The 22731-nt window shown below is 43.1% G+C and overlaps 1 protein-coding gene across 2 annotated transcripts in view; it reads right to left on the reverse strand.

Annotated features, from left to right (window-relative positions):
* The window catches only part of LOC122668132 (protein PELOTA 1), a 37647-nt gene continuing 14916 nt past the window's right edge, over positions 1 to 22731 (reverse strand). Inside the window, exons 8-16 of one of the 2 annotated variants that reach the window (XR_006333905.1) lie at positions 14300 to 14375; positions 14152 to 14184; positions 13962 to 14030; positions 6733 to 6839; positions 6166 to 6238; positions 6016 to 6059; positions 4322 to 4416; positions 937 to 1043; positions 1 to 84 (exon numbers count right to left, since the gene is read on the reverse strand). Coding sequence is in view for 1 of the 2 variants with exons in the window: in XM_043864712.1 (XP_043720647.1) it covers positions 11 to 84; positions 937 to 1043; positions 4322 to 4416; positions 6021 to 6059; positions 6166 to 6238; positions 6733 to 6839; positions 13962 to 14030; positions 14152 to 14184; positions 14300 to 14375 (673 nt within the window). In the remaining variant the exon portion in view is untranslated. The remainder of the gene's footprint in view (positions 85 to 936; positions 1044 to 4321; positions 4417 to 6015; positions 6060 to 6165; positions 6239 to 6732; positions 6840 to 13961; positions 14031 to 14151; positions 14185 to 14299; positions 14376 to 22731) is intronic. The other variant, XM_043864712.1, reaches the window with a different exon arrangement.

Genomic DNA, 22731 nt, shown 5'->3' on the forward strand with positions numbered 1-22731 from the left:
AAATCTTCGTTCACATCTCAATATCTTCCAAGTCTGGAAGTGGAAAGCGAAGAATTGCTGCAATCCCTGTCAGTTGTGCTAGTTCTGTTTCACATAAGAAAGACAAGGGATAGTTAGACATATAATTTAAGGGATTTTTTTTTTAAATGCATCTCACCTTCAATAAGCGACAAAGAAAGGGGATTTACCCGAATAAGCATAATCAAAAACGTGATGCAAACTATTGATTTTGAGAGTATCAGCATTGAAAATCTTTTATCTATTCATCCTCTTTTTATAGGAACCTCTAATATAAGAAGCTTTTGTTGGAAGCACCAACACAATTTTCTCCACATGACAGTCTCGCTACCCAAACTTTGGCATGTCCACATCATAATTCATATAATCATGTTACCAATTTTAAGTCCAGTAAAATATCTCTGCACGTCAAAATAATGTTTTGAAATTTGTTTTTAAAATTCAACTCTGTTTAATAAAGAAAGACCATTGAAAAATGAAATACTGCCATGTGGCATAACTAGTAGTTGGCTGGCGTTCTTGGCACTTGGAACATCTCTCCTAAAAAATAGTGTTATTTTTTTCACAAGGACTGAGAAAGAGAGAACTTTTAAATGCTAACTGTGATTGTGCTTTAGCTTAGCTTTTCACTGTTTTTTTTTTTTTTGATAAAAAGAATCCCTCTGACGCTTTTCACCGGTTTTTTTTTTTTGTGTGTTGATAAAAAGAATCCCTCTCTGACCCATCTCTGTTTTCTATATTTTTTACACAGGTTGGGTCTCTACAAACAATATCTCTTTGTGTATCTAAATTTTTATAACCAATAAAAGAATTAACTGTGGTCTCTGCAGTTTGTGCAAGAGTTACTAGAATATGCGGAAAAGACAACCGAAAAAACAGAACTATGCAAAGACAAGAAAGATAAATCCACACACTTACGTTCTCCAGATACATGCATGGAAGAGAATATATGGACAGTTCCCCCCGAGTCCTTGACTGAGCTGACTAAATTAACATACTTTTTCCTCATTTCTACATCAGAATTTCTGAAAGGGAAAAGCACACCTCAGACATTAACCATCGATAATCTGTGAAGATGATAGTATGAGAGGGAGGGACTAGCTACTGTTGAAATTGAAACATAGATCACAGATGAGAGAGAGAGATGTGATATACTTTTAAGCACAAGAAACATTCACTGGAAGCTACCATAAATCTACACTAAGACAGAATATAATCATTTCACAGAGGTTTATGAGTTCACCAAAGAAAATTTGACACCCAAATATGATCAAACAATTCATGAAGATAAGAAATTTGAACTTCATGACTGATGAGGAAAGTTTTCCGCATTTTGACTCACAAGACCTTATCCCCCCAATGGGGGCTTGTCGTCAACATGTAAGAAGTTGTTTCTTTTCTCAGCAGTTCAACCCAGATAATTGGCATTCCCTGTGCTTTTAACACCTCATCTTACACGTCACTCCTCTAGAGTGAAGTCATTTCTCTATAATGCAAATGCCAAACCATTTCAATTTCCTAGGGAAATTGCAGTATGCAAATTAATACTGATACTACTATGAGGAAGCCAACTCAGTTGTGAATTTTGAAAAGTTCCTGATCAGGGAGCGACAGAACACATGGTTCTAGGCCAACTTCATGTAGAGAAGCCATGTGAAATCATAAGAGCATCAACAAAGAGAACATGTGGTTTAGTCCTCAACCAATCCAAGTAAGGAGCATACCATGTTTGAAAAGGATAAAGAGATAACCCATACGGAAAATCCACCATGCATCATAAAGCAAAGAAACGTATCTCTTTGTTTAGCAGTGAGTTGGTTATTTGATATTAACTGAGATTTCTTTGTTTAAGGTTTTAGGAGTTTTTCCACATAAGTTCAAACTTCAAATCACCCTTCCTTTCCCCCTTTATCCCCCCCCCCCCAAAAAAAAGGGGGGGGGGTGTTGTGGGGGAGGAATAAAGGTGAGTTAAAGGATCCATGTAGCCGACCCCATTTAGTTGGGATAAGGCTGTTGTTGTTGCTGTTGTTTTTGTAAAGGGGTATACTGGTTTCTTTTATGCTTTAATATGGTAGTTCCAAAAGTATAACTAAGGGTTCTGGTCATTAATTAAATAGTGTTGGCTTGATAATTTCAAATGAAAACTAGGAGTGGGTCTTTTCAAATTTTCCTTGCATTTGGAGTTATAGATATTCTTCTGTCAATGATCACATTTGAAGGCAGTTGTTATACTAAAGAACCTGGCTTTGTTCTTTTCAATTGGTAAAAGTTGTCCAAAGACCACATTGCTCGAGGAAATCTTTTCCTAGTTTTCCCAACCTCAGAATGCAATGGACTGACAGGGCTAGCCCGTTACACAATATTTTCTTCAGGTAAAAAGGAACAGTAAGACGAGGTATATTCTTAATTTTGATTCTATTTTCCATCCTCTAATCCAACAAGTTTATAAATACCGATGATGTTGATGGCCTAATGCTGAAATATTAATTTGCAACTCTTCCCACTCATGGAGAATTTCCTTAGCTTCCAGAAGTGATCCTGATAAACCGTAAAATGAGTGACATTACCTGGTACCAGTCCCACACTCTAGGTCCCAGGAGGAGTGGGCTAGAGTCAGTCCTAGCCTGCAGCATCATTCACATGAAGAGACAGCCGACAGACTAGAAGACACCCCTTCATTCTAGCATCCAGAGATATGCCCCTTCATCATAAACTGTAACTTCAATTTTGTTGAAGTATATCGACTCCATGGGGAGAAGAGGATATCTCAATTGTCGAGATTCCTCTCCTCATGTGTCTCCCTTATTTTAGGTTTATGTCTTAGTTTTCTAGTCCTAGTTTGAGTTACTACTTCTAGTCCTAGTTCTGTTTCTTATTTTCTTTCTCTTTTCTTTGTACTAACTTTAAATGCTTGTACTCCTAGCTACTTTATATCCTCAGCCATCCCAGATTCGTCGCATTCTTGGGGTTAGTACTCAGAACCCCCAGATGTTCACTCTTCCGCAATAGTTTCTTGATGGAAATTATGCAGGAAGCTTTGCTTTAAAAAAATTCTGACTTTTGCCTATTCACTTCGATTGTTTTTCTTCCATGCAACATAGCTGTTGCAGAATTTCTTGTCCATGCTTCAAAACTCAATTCAACTCAACTCAACTCAACTCAGCCTTATCCCAACTAAATGGGGTTGGCTACATGGATCCTTTTTCTCCAATCAGCTCCAGTCCATCCTTCAAGAATGATTCTAAAAAATCCTGCAAACTATAATTTTATGACTAGTGATGATAGAGTAATAAAATCTGCATAAAAACATTAGGAAAACCTTAAATCCTAAACATCCCTACACATCTAGATGATTAACTAATACTGTTACATGAACACTCCAGCAAGCATAGTTCGAGAACTCGCGAGATCTCGGCGAGTTTCTCGGTTTTTTGAGAAACCGAGACGAGATGGGATACGATACCAAAATAATACAAGATCTCAGCGAGATCTCGGGTTGATCCATGGAAATGACCCATCTACTATGTATTTACTTACCTAACTCGACAGAACTCGACATGTCTCGGCGAGATCTCAGATCTTGGGTTGACCCATGGAAATGACCCATCTACTATGTATTTACTTAGATAACTCGACAGAACTCTTATATCCTTGCTGTGAAGCACTATATGCAACATTACAGCAACACTATGTCATGGGAAGACTATGTGACACTAGCGGGGACTGAGTACTTGATTCAAAGTCATTTTATGTGATGATAGTTATAACACTATTAAATAGTTTGATGTATCACTTTAACATTTCTAATTCTTATTTAAGTTGTTTAGCTATTAATTGAATATTTTGCTTGCTTTCTATTACTAAATTATGTGTAGAGTAGGGTATTTTAGTACGTCATTACCTACCAACCTATGGTCCGAATTGAAACTCATATTTGGACTTTGTTTTTGCAAAATCTGATAGTGTCATTGTGTTTAAATGACCTAAAATAGGCTGAATACCAAGTTTCTGACCCAAACTAGGTCTAAAACCCACCAAGTTGAGGTTTCGAGTCGGAAAAAAAAATGCACCAACTCGGCGAGATCTCGACTCTACTCGGTTTTTCCAAGGGCCGAGTTGGTACCGAGACCCGAGTTTTAGTACCTTGCCGGCAAGTAAGGGAAATGAAACAGGTATCAAGCTGCATAATTTACTCAAGAGGTTTGAATAGGAATTCAAATGTTGATGAAACATATGGATTAAACACTGAAAAAGTAGCAGTACCTGACATTAGCTCCACTAACTACAACTACAACACACTTACCTGAAGAGGTCATCTGTGAGTAGAAGTGTTTGGACAGCCATTCTCTCATGGGCAACCTCAACATGCTTTGGCCCATAACAAGCACGAGCTGGGTCCTACAGGAGAGCAATAATCTTTTTAATTCATTGTTAAATTACCATCCAAACTTGATTTCTCAAACAAATAAAGGAGTGATCTGCACCCGTTGCTGGGGCCATCATGAATCACTAATTTCTCAAATTTGCCAATATTTTTCCATGGGAAGACATGAGAAATGGTAATCAACCTAAAAAGGTTTCATGATTTCATTTCATGTAAACACCATATTGAAGCCATCTTTTTTTTGTTTTTTTTTTTATGGGCATATTGGAGCAACCTTGAATTACAATTTCTTATGTAGATACAAAAGTATGAGAATTGACATAAACACAAACATAAGAATAAGGAAAATGCCAAAACTACTCCATTGCAACCAAATAGCATGTGAATTAATTCTAGTTTGAAACAATACAATCCTTGTGCATTTCAAAGATATTGTGCAAGACATAAGACACATAATACCCAAGGTGTGGTATGAAGGGCATGAAACGAAATCTTACCCTGATGCCAACAGCACAAAGCACACAAAGGAATTGTACAAGTAAAATTACATAACTTAATGAGAGAACATTCCCCACAATTTACCACTCAAAAGCAAGTAATGAATATCTGGAGGTAGTAAACATTTGACAATTTATTGAAGCTACAAGTTGAAAACATGGGAATGCAAGGTCATTTAATGGTTGGAGCTTAAATCTCCAAATAGGAGCATGGATCTGCAAACTAAAAAAAAAAAATCAACTCAGATAAAAATTTATGCGAACTAGTAGGGTAAAGACCGACCAATCACCAGGAATTTTTCTTTAGAAGAAAGAGAGAAATGTGAAGGAGAGAGTGGAATTTGGCTTCCAAAATCTGAAATAGCCAATATTTTTACATGTATCATAAGTTGGGAAAGAGGGCCAGAGAGATAGAAAGGAGCATTATAAGCACGGAAACAAAAAAGTCCCAGTCAAGATTATAGCAGTTATATCTTTGACTGGGAAAATGACACAGTGAAACAGGTTTGGCAGGCAATAGTAAAGGTCTACCTTTTACATTATATAAATAAGCACATTGCTACAGTAATCAAAGAAATAATGCGAACCAGGTTCTCACAATTGGGTACTTGACTGGAGAACAATCTGATACAGCTAGACAGATTGATGAAGTAAGTAGCCATGTACAGTAACTTCTGTCTAGTATGAACACACACTAGCATAGTTACCATGAGGCAGAGAAGAAATTAAATAGGCAATTGACGGCTAGGGAAAATGGGAAATTTTCCCAACTATTGAAAGGATTCTGACATATAATAGGGTAACAATATTTTTAATCAACTTAGTGGAACTAAACCCGTAAGTAGACCTATTTGGTCAAAATCCTATCTCTTCAGCTGCTGAGGACAAAATGTTGAATCCGCTGTTTGTTGGCCCATTAAATCATGCCTCTGGGAATACCATCCACAATGCATATGATCTTAACCTTCAAAGTTTGGTAAAGGAACTACAAAAAGAATGGCTCTGATAAACGAATTAATCCTCAAACTCTTATTCATTTACTTTCCATATTCTATAGAGGTTAAATTTTTCAACCAACATATGCAAAGCAAAACATACACATCTCAGGGATAGAACCTGACATTTGAAAGCATGTTGAAGAAATCCTTGAGAGCCCGGACCTGAAATATGGAATCACAAAAATACTAAAAATAAATGAAATGTTGCAGGGAATGGGAGACTAAAAGATTAGATAAAAAGAAGAACATTTGGAGAAGTCTATATCACCTCTTGTGCCGCTTTTGTATCTTTTATCAAAGTCAAGATATTAGGTGCATCCAAAACCTCCCTCAAACTATGCCTACACACCAGTTATTGATGCTCAGATATACAGGGGATTTTGAGGGTTAGATAAATAAGGGATTTCTATGTGCAAAGGAGGCCTTTGAATTGAATTGTCATAAATTCGTTTGAGGTGACATGGACATGTGCAACGGAGGCCTTTGAATACTCCAGTACGGAGACGCAATTTGATTCAGATCGGGAGCTAAAAGAACCAGGGGTAGGCCAAAAATGACTCTAGGAAAAGTGGTGAGGAAAGACATGCATAGCTTAGGACTACTAACTTGTATGGCTTTTGAATAGAGCTGGATGGAGAAAAAGGATCCATATAGCTGACCCCATTTAGTAGGAATAAGGCTGAGTTGTACTAGTGAAGAAGCAATAATTATTTTAGATGTATTGTGAAGTCATAGCAAAAAGGGTAAATGGAAACAATAAATTAGAAACCATAAGAAGCAGAATATAATGAATTCATCCAAAAAATATAAAATAAATAACTCATTATAACCATACTTGTATCCAGAGGTAGTATGCACTAGAAGTATGCGCGACTTGTTCTCAATGATAGATCGCAACTGTCTTCTTTCTGCCTCTAGTAGCAGGTGATGATGGAACTGATCCTGAAGCAAAATAAAATAAAATCTTACATGAAAACCTAAATTAAAAATATAATTTACATTCGGAATTTCAGATAATAATCAGATATAGAATTCCTTAAGATACACATGGCTGAGTGGTGAAAGTAACCAAACAAGAATCATCAATCAAGTACAAAACCTAGAGCCCATGACTGTAGGAGAAAAGCACCCTCAGGTATCAATTCAGCCACTCTGAATGGGCCTTTCAGAGACCATTTGCTGTACTAGGGATCCTGGTGCCCATTGGAAGAACTGTTTTCTAAATTAACACTCTCCAGAGAAACTCTTTTCTTTACCCTTTTATCATAAACTCCTGCAACAACCTATTTTAAAACAAGAATGTAGTAATCTGGTGCAATCTAAAGCTCTCCAATGCCATCAACATGGTTCAGTGTTCGACCAGCCTCATATCAATATGCCACTTGGGGCAAAGAATAGTGAACCTTGTAGTTATAATGAATTATGGTTGGATATTAAGGCATATTGGGACACCAGAACTGCTTTTGTTGGTTACCCTATGTACCAATATAATTATCTTGCTGCATTATGGGGGGTTCTTCTCAATTATCATCCTCACACTTTTTCATTTTCTTTTGGGAGGGGGTGTTAAACAAATTTATTAAACATGTCAGAATTTAATGGTAGCATTAGCTTGTCCGCTTGCTTGGGCATAATAATACCTGGAGTTCTTTTTCTCCGTTATTTATGCCATGAATTGCCCCTCTAAGAGAGTTTCTCTTTGGAATGAGCTCCGTCACATTGCTGGTCAGGTTTGGTCTCTTCCTTGGAGTCTAGGAGGTGATTTCAACGTGCTTCGATATGGTCATGAGAAGCTAGGTGGTGACCAGTTGGACATGGACGCTATGGATGCCTTTAATGTTTGTATTGAGGATATTGGGGTGAACGATCTCAGGTCGTCGGGTCCTACTTTCACCTGGAATAACAATAGGGCTGGTGACTCTCGCATTGTTTGTAAGGTTGATAGAGTGATGGTGAATGAAGGTTGCTCTCACCCTTTCCCTCCTCCCATGCCTCTTTTGACTTCCCAGGTATCTCCAATCATAGCCCCATTACCTTGTTTATCCAGCATTATATTTCTTTTGGCCCCAAACCCTTCAAATATTTTGATATGTGGTCCTCCCATCCTACCTTCCTTGCTACCGTCAAGGAAGCCTAGGACAAGCCGGTTCAAGCTTTTACAACTCCACTCATCTCCTTTGCTAGAAAGCTGCAGAATTGCTCAGGACTTGCACGGAACATTTCCATGCAAGTCTTGGATTGCAAGCATACGGACCGATACATATCTATATCGGTCGATACTGATACAATACATACTGATACATCTCTTTTTTTTTTAAATGAACTGCCTCGGATTGTAACGAAATGTATCGGCCAATACGATACAATACGACTGATACATATCAATACCATCGATACGTTCCATAAAAAAGCCATTTTCACTCACAGATTCGATACAACTCCTATTCTAACGAAAAAATGAAGGAAAACTCTCAACCAAGAGTCTAAAATCTTGCATTTAATCTTGGTTTTTCAAACATCTGGACTCAAAAAAGAACCAAGGAGTGCTACAACATCATCCAATACTCTTCATGGCTATAGACGATTATAACAAGTAAGAAACCTCATCTTTTATAACAATATCAATTTAATGCACTTGTTTGGTTATACATTATTCTCCATTTTAGTGTTTATGCATGACACTTGTTATATATTGCTTACTTATATTATTTTTTGTTCCAAAAGTGTATTTCCATGTGTATCTTGACCATTTCTATGCGTATTTGTAGTGTTCGATACATATCTCCGCTACGATATGATACGATACGTCTCTTAAAATCACTTGACCGATACGATACCCGATACCGATACTTTAAACCTTGATTGCAAGGACAGATTATTTAGTATCCAGATGAGGCTAATCGGATATGCTCAACGCCCCCTTGGCAGAAGAAGAAAAAGCTACTTCCTTAGAGCTCTCCTCCCTCCTAACTCAAGAGAAAAACTTTCTAAGGCAGAAATCTAGGATCAAATGGATAGAGCTAGGGGATTCAAACTCAGCCTATATCCATTGTTCCATGAAGGCCAGAACTAACATCAACTCTATTCTTCCACTTGTGGCGCCTAATGGCTCTATTATTCACCAAGTAAAAGACATTAAAGAGCTGGCTGTTAGTTACTTCAAAGACATATTCAATGGTTCTTCAACTGCCTCCCCGATCCCATTCCAAACAACTTGCTCAACAAATTCATCCCTAGTGAGCTTCTTTGCTCTCTTCAAGATATTCCCTCGAAGGATGAAATAGTGACTGCCATTCATTCGCTCAAGGCAAACAAAGTCCCTGGTCCAGACGGCTTCAGTTTGGATTTCTTCCTTGCTTCCTGGAAGATTATTAAAGAGGGCCTCATCAAGGTTATCAAGAGCTTTTTCTTCAATCCTAGACAAATCAAGGGGGTCAATCATATTTTTCTTTGCCTCATTTCTAAAAAGGAGGGCGCCTTTGCCATGCCAGACTTTAGGCCGATCTCACTTTACAATCTTATGTACAAATTTATTGCTAAAGTTTTAGCAATCAGGTTAAAGGCGTTGTGGATTTGTTGGTTAGAGTCAGCCTTCAATCCTTCATCCCTGGGAAGAGTATTTCTGATAATATTCTCCTTTGTAATGAAATTGTCAGAGGCTTTGAAAGAAAATCTCATCCCCTAGTAGCCCTCATGAAAATTGATATCCACAAGGCTATCGAGTCTTTGAGATGGGATTTAATTGTGAAGATGATGACCAAGATGGGATTTGCGGTTTTTGTTCATTGGATCCACCAATGCATCTCTTCCCCTTGTTTCTTGGTTTTGGTTAATGGCAGCCCAGCTGGTTACTTCCCCCTCTAAGACAAGAATTTGTCAGGGGTGCCCTCTCTCCCCCTACATTTTCACTTTGGCCCTTGAAGTGTTTTCTAGAAGTCTCCAATGTTGCACAGATCAGCAGCTCATCTTGTTCATCTCCAAATGCAAGGCTATTAAGCTCTCTCATTTGACTTTTGCAGATGATCTCATGATTTTCTCCAAAAAGCATCTTTGTCTTTCATGAAGACTATTATGGGTTGTCTTCAACAGTTTGAAGTTCTCTCAGGCCTTCGCATCAATCCTAGGAAATCTCTCTTATTCTTGGCAAGCGTTTCTGAGGTTAAAAAAGCAGTTTTTGCGGAAAAATCAGGTTTTTCCATTGGTCTCCTTCCTGTCGAATATCTGGGTCTTCCATTTATTCCAGTGAGGCTCTCTGCCTACCATTGCTCCCCTATGTTTGATGCCACCTGAAAGAGGCTCCAACTCTGGAAAGGCAAACTCTTGTCTTATGCAAGTCAGCTGGTCCTTATCAAATCAGTTTTGCAATCCTCTTATATATACTGGTCTAGCATTTTTGGTCTTCCTCAAGCAACCATCAAGTCTCTTGAGTCTCTCATGGTTACCTTCCTCTAGAAAGGAAATGACTCCTCAAGATTCCTCCACCCCATTAGATGGGCTTCTGTTTGCCTTCCCAAGGAGGAGGGAGGTCTGGGTCTAAGAAGGATCAAAGATGTCAATTCAGTTGGCATCATCAAGTTGATATGGAAGCTTGTAAATAAGGAGAAAAGTATCTGAGTGAACTGGGTTTATTCAGGGCTGCTTCGTTCTGATTCTATATAGACAGTCTCGGCTTTGTCTGATGCTTCTTGGGTCTGGCGTAAGATCCGGGCTCTTCAGTCTGCTGTCCTCAGAGTCATTCGATCCGAAATTGATGATAGGGCCTCCACCAAGCTTTGGCTGGACCATTGGCATCCCATGGGAGTTCTCCTCTCTTGGTAGGCCACGGTTGTTGACATCATCCATCTTGATGATTAGGCCCCCCAATCTCATCACTCCCAATGCTTACTGATGTGTGGAACGCTTTGACCTCTATCCATAGAAGACCTTCTGGGAGGGGAGATCGAGTAGCCTAGACTCCTACCACCGACACCTTCAATTCCAAGGCGGCATGGGACTTCATCCGATCCAGAGGCCCTTTATCCCCTTGGTGGAAACTTCTTTGGTTCAAGCACCACATTCCTCGGCATTGCTTCACGGCCTGGCGGGTCTGCTCTAACTACCTTCCAACGCAGTCCTTCTTCACCGACAAATGGCTGTCTCCTCCTCATGCTGCTTATGCTGGAATGCGGTCGAAGATATCAGCCATCTATTTTTTAGTGCCCCTTCTCCTCCTCTATTTGGAAAGCATCCTTACAAAGTGCTGGCCTAGAGGGCGCAGAATCCTTCCTTTTGCAAGGGAGTGGATTTGGGTGGATATGTCTTTTGCAGGGTCCTCTTTTTGTGATACTGTGGAGAAGCTGGCCTTCTATGCTGTTGTTAATCATATTTGTATGGAGTGAAATATCAAGAAATGGACCTCCAACTCTCAGTCGCTTCGCCAGATTTGGGATCCCATTATTTTCGACATCAAAGCCAAGCTTTCAGCTATCCCCCTTTCTTGTATTGACTCTCCAAAGAACAGGCATATTGTTGTTCTCCCTCTCTCCTCCCTCCAGGCCTCTCCTTCTTGAGGCCTGCTTGTGTATTTGTGTATTTGTATTTCTTCTCTCCCTCTCTCGAGGGGCTATTGTAGTCCTTGTTCTCTTTGGTAATGAATTTTGTATTCACCCAAAAAAAAAACCTGGAGTTCAGCATTTTATCTGGGTCAGATTACAGAATCCCACATCTTTTTCCCGTGAAACTGAACCTAAGTCTGCTGCTATTGTTTCTCACAGTCAAGCAACACGATAGTTTGTCATTTGATTAACTTAACTATTGGAACCAGAGAAAAATAACCTAATAAATGGGCTTTACTTCGACCACTTCATAAATAATCAGTAGCAATAATCACATACAGAGGTAAACATGCAAAATAATGACAGAGCACTAATGGAAATGGGATACATAAACCATGTAACGATCACTAACTTACAGAAAGAGTTCTGCGAGTTTAACAAGGAAATGGGATAGGAAAACCACTAAATAAAGTGATGGGAGTCATAAAGTTAAACATATAAAATTCACAATAGAATCAAAATTTGTAATAAATCATAGATCTAAGTCCACAGATTGCACGCCTTTCTTTATAGAGAACTGAGCAAATAGCATGTACATAATGCAAAGAAATTAAAACTCTAATGTAACTGGGTTTTCCCTTGGTTCCCTTCCTGTGAAATACCTTGGCCTCCCTCTCATTCCTGCCAGGCTGACTGCCCATCACTGCACCCCTATGCTTGATCTTATTCGTAAGAGGCTTCAGCTTTGGAAGGGCAAACTCCTTTCCTTTGCAGGTAGAATTGTTCCGATCAAATCTGTCCTCCAATCCTCTTACATCTTCTGGTGCGGTATCTATGGCCTTCCAAAGTCCACCATCAAAGCAATGGAATCTCTCTTCTGTGTTTTCCTTTGGAAAGGTCAAGAGTCCTCCAAATTCCTCCACCCTATCAGCTGGGCAGCTATCTGCCGGCCCAAATCTGAAGGTAGCCTTGGCATCCGTCGAATCTGGGATTACAATATTCCAGGCCTCCTCAGCTGATCTGGAAAATCTCTTCCAAGCAAGACTCTATTTGGGTTAATTGGGTTTATTCCTACTTACTCAAATCTGATTCCATCTGCACTGTTCCCCAGCCTGCGGACCCCTCCTGGGTCTAGAGGAAAATCCTTCTCCTTCGTCCCTTAGCCCTCAGTTCCACTTTATCAGTGATCACCAACGGTACCTCTACCTCTCTTTGGCTTGATCCTTGGCATCCCGCTGGTATCCTTTACAACATCCTTGGTGCCCATACGATATACTCTTCTGGCATCCCCAAAGCTGCTCCTCTCTCTTCTATTATCTCCCACGGCTCGTGGTCTCCCTCGATCCTCTTCCCCCCCCCCCCCCCCGGTCTCATCCAGATTTGGGCCTCTCTCCCCCTCCTTCCCCCTCCCCACCCCTCTCATTTGGACAAAGTAACCTAGCTCCCCTCCACCAATGGCCTCTTTTCTGCCCGTCCAACTTGGGATTTAGTTAAACCCCATGGCCCTTTAGTCCCCTGGCGCAACCTTGTTTGGTTCAAAGGTCACATCCTCAGACACTCTTTCAATGTCTGGAGAACTCTAAACAATTGCCTCCCCACCCAATCCTTCCTCATCCACCGCCACATCCCTGTTTCCCCATCCTGCATCCTATGCTGGAATGGGAATGAGGACGTCGACCACATTTTCTTTACCTGTCCCCTTACCTCCTCTATTTGGAAAAAAGCTTTGCAGTCCATCTCACCCCGAAATAGACGCCCTCTCCCCTTCGCCCGGGAGTAGCTTTGGCTTGATAGGTCCTTTTCTGGTAGCTCTATATGTGACACTGTTAGCAAGCTTGTGTTCGGTGCGGCTATCTCCCACATCTAGATGGAGCGGAATCTTTGTACATGGACTTCCAGCTCCTGGTCCATTGTCCTGATTTGGAAAGCCATCTTTTTTTATGTCACCTCTAGGCTCCGCATGCTTTCTCATGGTTCTCTCATAGACGCCCCAAGGAACAGGCACATTGTTGTTACCTGGGGCTTAGATTCCTCTATCTTTGGCTCTCCTAGTCAGGTCTCCTAGGCTAGTGGTTTGAGCTTGTATAGTCCCCCCCTCTTCTCCCCCATGTGTATTGCCCCCCCCCCCCCTTTCTGCTCCCCCTCTCTATGGGGTTTGGTTATGAATCTTAATTCACCCAAAAAAAAAAAAAAAAACTCTTAATGTTTTACCATATCAAACTCGATTCTACTATCCAATTCTAGTTTAAGCTTGGTATCATGAAAGAACTCCTTAAGAGGCAAAAACACCTCCATAAATAATAACATAGGTTGAGCCCTTTGTCCCTTTTTTCTCCATAAATAATAATATAAGTTGGACCCTTTTTCCCCAGACTCAGCTATGAGTTCAGGAAACAGACTAGTTTCACTTAAAACTCAAGAAATGTAATTCCTCAACATCTACATAACATCAGATAGATTATAATCAAATAGTTTCCCCTCACAGTCACAGGAAAGAAAATCTAACAGAACACTATCACTTAAAACAAACCTTTGTGAAGCCTGAACTTGCAATTACAGCACAGCGAACAACATTGAAATCCACATGCTTCAAAAAAGCCTGAGAGATGTTCAAAATTTATCAGATGTCAGTGAAGCATCTACGATTGGCTTGACCTTATATGACAGGTGACCCAATTTTCAAGGTGGGATAAGACATTATAATGTATAAAACAGATTACCTGTAAAACATTCTCAAAAAACTTATTTAAAGCCTGCAAAAGAAACAAGATTATTTGTCTTCGGCTAAAATCATCAGATTCTTGGAGAGTACAAACTTTGTAATTATCCATTATGATATGTAAGAAACAGAAGAAATCTGAAACATACCGCCTCATAACCAGCAATAGCAGGCCCATGCTTGCGAGGAATTGAAGTTTCTATCCGAGAACGAGTTAAAGTAACACTGTTTGAAAATTAGCTTCTACCGTAAGGAACACTTCAGAGAAACTATCATGGGTTTAAATTATTAAGATTAGAAATATTTAAAAAAACCAACAGAAAAAAGACCAAAAATCCCTCACATAAGTCACATTATATACTGAAAAGGTATTTGCACAAAAACTTAGAATCTACAGAGGATGTTTACAAACAAAGACCATGTAATAAGTATTAGAACCATGATATAGCAAGAACACAATTATATCCATGATTTCAAGGTGAAATGCACACATATCCAGAATATATGGCAATTTTCCACAGGAAACACTTAATCAGAAAAGGATACACAGAGTGAAGCATGGAAAATGCAACTTATGTTGAGCCACGCAAATTTGTGAAACCCTCATTGTAAAGAATTCACAAAATAGTACTACATCATCCAGCTCTTGAATGAACAATGCAGACAAATTAAACTATATTAGATTATATCAAATAAAAAAAAAATTAACCGTATTAACTCTGGAAAAAATTAGTCAAGCATGATATTGGTCTCATTCATTAATTCTCATTTATAGTTGTCAAGGCATCGCCTTGGGTCGCCTAGGCACCGTGATAACTATCTCACGATAAAAACACGTATGAACTCATATAGGGGGCGCAGGTTTGGCTCTCGTGGCACAGGATAAGGGTTTTGGTGTTCACGTGGGTTTTGGGCATGGCAGCTCCTCCTAGGGAGGATCGGCCCCCTGATCCTCCACCTCGGCTTGGAGTGGGTCATGGTGGGGCTGCTTCTTTTGCTGCCGTGGTTACCAGATCTGTTTCGCTGCCACCTGTTCCAGTGGAGATTAAAAAACCTTCGTCGTTTTGTGGATGCCCTGCTGTCTTCTTCTCAAGGGAGGAATTGGATCTCTCAGAGGTGGCTTTCGCGACTTCCCTGGTTGCCAAGTGCAGCTATGGGAAGCCTTCTCTGTTCGTCATTAAGGAGACCATTCGAAAGGGGTTGCATCTGCAGGGGGATTTTGTGGTCTCAACTCTCGATCCACGGCATGTTCTCCTGCGGTTCTCTGTTCAAGCTGACTTTGTCAAGGTCTGGATGAAGGATCAGATACATATACAGGGGTTTCTCTTCCGTTTTATGAAGTGGACTGCGGACTTCGTCTCGGGTTGGGAGTCTCCAATGGCGCCGGTGTGGATCTCGCAGCCGGGGCTGCCAGTGAATCTGTATCAGGGGAACTTCTTGAGGTCTATTGCAGGGGCTATTGGCAAAGTGCTGAAGGTGGATGGAGCCATGGCGAATTGCACACGCGGTGGCAGCCCGTGTGTGTGGAGGTGGACTTGCGTGACTCTCTTCCTGCGAGGGTTTGGGTTGGGTGTGGTGCGAGTGGTTTTCACCAGGCGGTGGTGTATGAAAGGCTCCCTTCATACTGTGTTGCGTGTTCGAAAATTGGCCATGTGAAGGATGTTTGCAGGAAGATACAGAGGCAGAGACCTGCAGGGGTTCGATCTGAGGTTGCAGCGGTGGTGCATAATGCTGCAGGGGCGGCTGCGACTGATTTTGTCGAGGAGGGTAGGAACTGCGATGGGGTTTTTATACCGCGAGGTGAGGGTACTTCGACAGGGAGGGGTCGAGAAAACAGGGAGGCTGATGCCCAGGGATCTGCGGGGTTACCTCGACGGAGGAGTGGCCGTTGGAAGGAGGTTAGACTGCAGGCTAGGGAAGAACAGGCGGAGGGTTGCACTGCGTTGCCTAAAGCAGTGGCACCCAACTCTAGAGGTGTGAGTGCTGCCGCGTCTGATGGGGGGGTCATTCCTTGGGCTGCAGAGGAGAGGGAGCTCCTAGGCTTGACGGTTCAGGCCCTAGAAGCCGAAAGGGAACAGACTGTTGTTTTGGATTCCCCGGAAGGGTCTTGTAGTTCTGTGGGAGCTGCGGACAGGGGCAGGGGGCTGCGATCTGCTTCTCTTTGTGACGTCTCTGAGCCTTTTTTCAAAGGGAGAGTGGCACCGGCAGGATCGAAGGATGATGGGCAGGCGCCGGTTTCGGGGCAGGTGGTGACGAACCGTGAGGCTCTGATGGATAGCCTGAGGGCCTTTAAGGCCACACTCCCTGAGAGGGTCAGCAGGCTGGTTGAGAGGCTGTCAGAGACGCAGGTGGGGGCATCGTCAGGGTTGGGGAGGCCACCAGAGACAGAGACAGAGTCTGCAGCAGTGGGACGTGGGGCGAGGAGGCGCTTGCAACAGCGAACAGTTTGTCTGAATGCAGCCTTAGTGTACAAGAGGAAGAAGATCAGGAAGACCAAGACGGGAAGGAGAGCTCTAAAAGGGGCGCAGAGGCGTGTCACGAGATCGATGAGGCCGGCAATTGACTCCCTTAACTCTGTTCAATGAGTTGCATTTTTTGGAATGCACGGGGGATTGGGAACAAACCCACGTGTAGGCGGTTAAAAGCTCTTGTAAGCTTGCATAAGGTGGAGATGGTAGCAGTAGCTGAACCTAAAGCTCAAGTCACCAAAGCACAGTTAGTGAGGAGGCGGATAGGGATGGATTCTATCCACACTTCGGACAGGTTATGGATTTTTTGGAGGTCGTCAGTGCAGGTTAGGGTGGTCGAGGAGCATGGGCAGTACATCACGGTTGAATGTAGAGGGGGTGGGGCAGGCTCCTATGTCCTTACCTTTGTACACGGTTTATGTTCGAGGGTGGAGAGAAGGGAACTGTGGGAGAGGCTGGAAGCCTTTTCTCTTTCGGTCACTTTACCTTGGGCGGTTGGGGGGGGATTTCAATGCTGTGGCGGCCTCGATGGAGAAAGTGGGCAGCAGACCGGCGTGCTCCTTATCTATGGAGGAGTTTGGTGGTTTTTTAAACAGAGCAGCTCTAATTGATGCAGGTTACAGTGGTAGCATCTTCACTTGGTCCAATAACGAGGCAGGGGCAAGTAGGGTCATGGCTCGGCTGGATAGGTTTCTGGAGAATGCGACTTGGGCGAATGCTTTTAGCAAGTTTTCGGTGACTCATTTCAACAGGTCCTGCTCTGATCATGCTCTGATCGGCCTCTCCTTTGGGGTGGATACCCCCAGCACCTGGGCTGGTTTTAAGTTTCAGCAGATGTGGCTCCGGCACCCAGGTTTCCAGGACTTTGTCAAGAGTCAGTGGGAAAAGCCGTTGGTGGGCACGCCTCTAGGGGTTTTGTATTTGAAGCTCAAGGGGCTTCGTATAGCCCTTCACAGTTGGAATAGGGAGGTTTTTGGAAACATACATCAACGAGTTAGGGATGCAGAGGATGCTGTTTGCAGGGCTGAAACGGAGTTTGACTTGCGTGCAGATGGCACTTCCAGAGCTATGCTTGGGGCAGCCAAGGAAGAGCTGCAAGAGGAGATTTTTTGGAGGCAAAAGTCCAGGGTCACTTGGCTTCAGGAGGGGGATCGGAACACCAAGTTCTTTCATGCCACGATCAATGTCAGAAGGAGGATAACAGGTGTTCAGAGGGTTAGAGGGGCTGATGGCAAGAGGATTTCTGGTGTGGAGGGGGTGCAAGAGGAGGTGGTGCGACATTTTTCAGGGATTTTTACCTCTCAGGGCAGTGTGGTGGACGAGGACCTGATTTCTTTGATCCCTTCGGTAGTATCTGATGCTGATAATGCCTTGCTGCTGGAGACCCCCTCAGTTGAGGAGGTAAAAGGGGCGGTCTTTGCTTTATCCTGTGACAGCGCGTCAGGCCCAGACGGCTTCTTGGGGCACTTCTTTACGTCTTGTTGGGAGGTGGTGGGTAATGATTTGTGGACTGCTGTCAAGGAGTTCTTTGAAGGGGGGGACCTGCCTAGAAGCTTTACTTCCGCCAACTTGGTTTTGATTCCGAAGAAAGAAAACCCGGAGGTGATGTCAGACATGAGACCCATTAGCCTGTGCAACTTTTCATATATGATTATGGCTATACTCATTTCAACCAGACTGGCAAGGCTTCTACCTTCTTTGGTGGCAGAGGAGCAGGGAGCATTCGTTCAGGATAGATGTATCCATGATAACATTTCCATTGTGCAGGAGGTTACCCAGGAGCTGAACAAGAGAACAAGGGGTGGTAATGTGATTCTCAAGCTAGACATGGCCAAGGCCTATGACCGGCTGGAGTGGAGTTTTTTATGAAGGGTCCTCGCAAAATTTGGGTTTTGTGGCAACTGGATCACTCTGATTAAGAAGACGGTTGAGAACTGCTGGTTCTCTGTTGTTCTTGGAGGCATGCAGGCTGGTTTTTTCAAGTCCACCAGGGGTGTGAGACGGGGGGAATCCATTATCTCCGGCCCTTTTTATACTGGCAGAGGAGGTGTTAAGTAGAGGGCTGAAGGAGTTATTTGCTGAGGGGCATGCTTCCTACTTTAGGCTCCTCAGAGGATGTCCTGGGATCTCTCATAGCCTATTTGCAGATGACACTATAATCTTTACCAGGGGGCTAAAGAGCTCGTTAAAGCAGATTATGGGTTTCCTCGGCAAGTACGAAGGTTTCTCGGGTCAGCTGGTCAATAAGCAAAAGAGTTGTTTCGTGGTAGGAGCCAAATCTTCTCAATCTCAAACCAGAATGGTGGCATTGGTCTCGGGTTTTCTGCAGAAGACTTTACCTATCACCTACCTAGGGGCACCTCTTTACTGTGGAAGGCTAAAGATCAATTTCTTTGATAAGTTGGTTGATAGGATCGGCAGCAGGGTGGCAGGGTGGAAGGGGACGCTGCTCTCAGCAGGGGGGTGGCTCACCCTCCTGAAGCATGTCCTCTCCTCTATTCCCATCCATGTTTTGGCCACGATGGATCCCCCCAAGGCTGTTTTGCGGAAAATTTATGGCATTTTTGCAGACTTTCTCTAGGGAAGCACAGAGTATGGAAGGCGGAAGCACTGGGTCAGCTGGCAGAGGGTGTGCAGGCCATTGGAAGAGGGAGGACTAGGGGTGAGATTATTGGAGGATGTGGGGCTGGCGTTGAGGCTTAAGGGTCTTTGGAGGGTCTTGACAGACCATTCTCTTTGGAACGAGTTTTTTAGGGCCAAGTTCTTTAAAGGCCTTCATATCTCTCTGGTTGATCCGAAGGGGGTAAGTTCAAGATCCTGGAGGAATGCCTTGGCCTACAAAGGGCTGTTGTTGGACAGATCTCATTGGCTTCTTGAGTTTGGGGAGGTTTCCTTCTGGCTGGACAATTGGACTGGGGCTGGTCCGTTGATTGATGCAGTGGATAATGGCCTTCAGGTTGATGTGGAGCTGCGCCTTAAAGATGCATTGGAGGAGGATGGCTCATGGAGGCAGGATTTACTAGACCAAATTGATGAGGTGACCATCAGGAACGACATTACTTCAGATGGTTTTCACCTTTCTGCTAGGGAGGACGTGCAGGTGTGGACACCCACAAGCGATGGAGTCTTTTCGGTTAAATCAGCCTGGAACGAAATAAGGAGCATTTCTCCCACTATCCCATATGCTAGTTGGATCTGGAATCAATCCCTTCCTGTGAAGGTGGCTTTCTTCACTTGGCAACTGTTGAATGGGAAAATCCCAACTGATGACACCTTAATGTCGGTGGGGATCCCGTTGGCTTCCAAGTGCCTTTGCTGTGGTGAGCCTAGGATGGAGACAACAGACCACTGCTTGGTTTTGGGTGGTACTGCTACAAAGGTTTGGGCCTTTTTCTCGCGGTTGGTTGACATTGAGACGCTACCAGCTCAAGATGCTAGAAGTCGGATTACTCATTGGCAAGGATTGGCAAGCAGACGTTGCCTCAGTGCTTTTATTACAGGATTACTCCCTTCCTTGATTGTTTGGGAGCTTTGGAGGGAAAGAAACAACAGGAGGCATGATGAGCACAGGCGCACGGCGATCACGATTATGGCGCGCATTAAGGCCTGAGTTAGAGAGCTCCCTTTGCCGGTGAAGGTGAGCAAGGGGGGGTCTGCTAGAGACAGGTTAATCCTACAATGCTTTGGGCTTGAGGCAGCTCCAATTAAAATTGCTCGCCCCCTCCCGGTATACTGGTGTCCCCCTTTTCATTCAGTAAAGCTTAATGTTGATGGATGATGGGGTGTGTCGAGGCAACCCTGGAGTTGGGGGGGGGGGGGGGAGGAGTTATCAGAAACACAGGTGGTGCTGTCCTGGCAGCTTTCTCTAACCACTACGGAGTGCGCACGAACTCTTTGGCTGAACTTAGAGCCTTGAGAGATGGTCTCAGCTTGTGCCAGGAGCTAGGGTTTAAAGAGGTAGCGGTGAATTCAGATTCAGCCAACACAGTGAGATTGGTGAACCTGCGGAGTGCAGCTTATGGAAAGGGTGGTATTGGTTTAATGAGATTTTAGCGCTGATGGTGGCTACTCAGGCTACGGTTCTTTTTGCTTACAGAGAAAGCAACAGGGCTGCTGATTGGTTGGCCAAACGGGCTTGTGAGACAGGGGCTTCGGTCACTTTCCAGCAGGATGAATTGCCCTTAGGAACCTTCCAAGAGATCATTAGGGAGGATAGGGAGGGTCTGCCGATCCTTAGAGTCTAATGTGAGCGTGGGAAAGGGTGTTAGAGGTTGTTCTCGTGGGTTTGGGGTAAGGTGGAATGTCCCCCCCTGTATTCTTTATTCTTTGATGATTTAATAAAGTTTTGGGGCTGGCCTGGGTCCCAGGAAAGTTCGGGTTTAAAAAAAAAAAAAAACTCATATAGTTCCTCTACCCTCAGGCCTCAACCTATTATTCGCTAGGCAGTTAAAAGCAGTCAATATTTAGTACACATCCACCAAATTAACTATTATACCACAATGGGAAACTGTAAGTGCTAAATGTTATGATAATATATTCCCGTTTCTTCCATTTATTAAACTAAGTGCCCGCTTGATAACCTTACTGCTGTTTCTATTCTGGTTATGTGCTGAGAAACAGCAGAACAGTTTTTTCTTTTCTGTGTTGAGAAACCGTTTTTGACTGCAGTAAACCGTTCGGAAAACGTTTTCTTTCTTCACTTTTTCTCTTCTTCTTCTTCTCTTGGTTATGGGTCTTGTCTGCAATTGCAACCTGCTTTTAAATCTTTTATCAATGGATCGTACCTTCTATGTGTCAAGGTACTAAAACTCGGGTCTCGGTGCCAACTCGACTCTTGGAAAACCGAGACGAGTCGAGATCTCGCCGAGATCTCGCCGAGTTGGTGCATTTTTTTTTTCAACTCGAAGCCTCAACTTTGGGTCAACCCAAGATTTGGACCCGAGATCCGAGATCTCGCCGAGATCTTACCGAGATCTCGCCGAGATCTCGCCGAGATATGTCGAGTTTTGTCCAATTAGGTAAGGTATTTAAGTGGTAGGTAGGTTAAAATAATGGGTTGAACCGAGATCCAACCGAGATCCAACCGAGATCCGAGATCTCGGCGAGATCTCGCCGAGATCTCGCCGAGATATTGCACTTTTGAGACTCGCAAGCAATCTCGTCTCGAGATTTCAAAAATCCGAGAAACTCGGCGAGATCTCGGCGAGATCTCGCGAGTTCTCGAACCTTGCTATGTGTTTGCTTGGCGAGTCGACTTGGCCAACTTGTATTTCTTCCCTTCTTCTCTTGGTACGATTCCCTTCCTCCTTTCAATTTCTTCCCATTTTTATTTTTTCCTTACCCATGCATCCCTGTTTTGTTCTGTTCAGTCCCAGCTTGATCTGGTTCCACAAGAGAGACACAGTTCCTTCTCAATTATTCATCTTTCCATCCCAAACTCTAGGGTCTGAATTGATTCTCTTGTGCGACCCTAGCCCTTGTTTCTTACACCCTAAATCCAACCCTGCTGTCATATATCAAATTGAAATCAAATCTGATCTCTGTTCTACCACCAGGTATGATTTCAGTGGCTTGGCTTTATTTTTGGCTTGATCTTTTGGGTGAGGGTAGTCCATTCGGATACCTACCCTGAAATTTCCCTTCGATTGGGCTTTCGGTGAAGGAGGTCTTCTCGTTTCTAGTAATGGCGAAAGCATATCGAACCGGTGATTTTGTTGAAGTTTGTAGCAACGATGAAGGTTTCTTGGGTTCCTACTTCGCCGCGAAGGTTTTCAAGTGGGAAACCCTAATAACCACGATTTTCAGTTCACTCCAATGGATGAACACAGAAACCGTGGTTCTTAGGGTTTCTGTGAACCAAATCGTGCACAGAGAGCGAGCGACAGAAAGAGAGAGAGAGGAAGAGATAGAGTGAGAGAAAGAAAGGGATAGAGCACGAGGTCGATCTTACCTCCAAGATGAGTTGCAGGTTGTACAAGGTTTCAATGGTTAGAGGCGTGAGAGGTGAGAGAGAGGTTAGAGGCATGAGCAGTTTATCGGACACAACTTTTAATTTTCAGCACAGTACAACAGAACATGTCCAGCATGTTCTGTCAAAAGTCTTCCAGGGAGCA

The sequence above is a fragment of the Telopea speciosissima genome, chromosome 7, assembly GCF_018873765.1.
Source record: "Telopea speciosissima isolate NSW1024214 ecotype Mountain lineage chromosome 7, Tspe_v1, whole genome shotgun sequence".
Taxonomy (NCBI): Eukaryota; Viridiplantae; Streptophyta; class Magnoliopsida; order Proteales; family Proteaceae; genus Telopea; species Telopea speciosissima.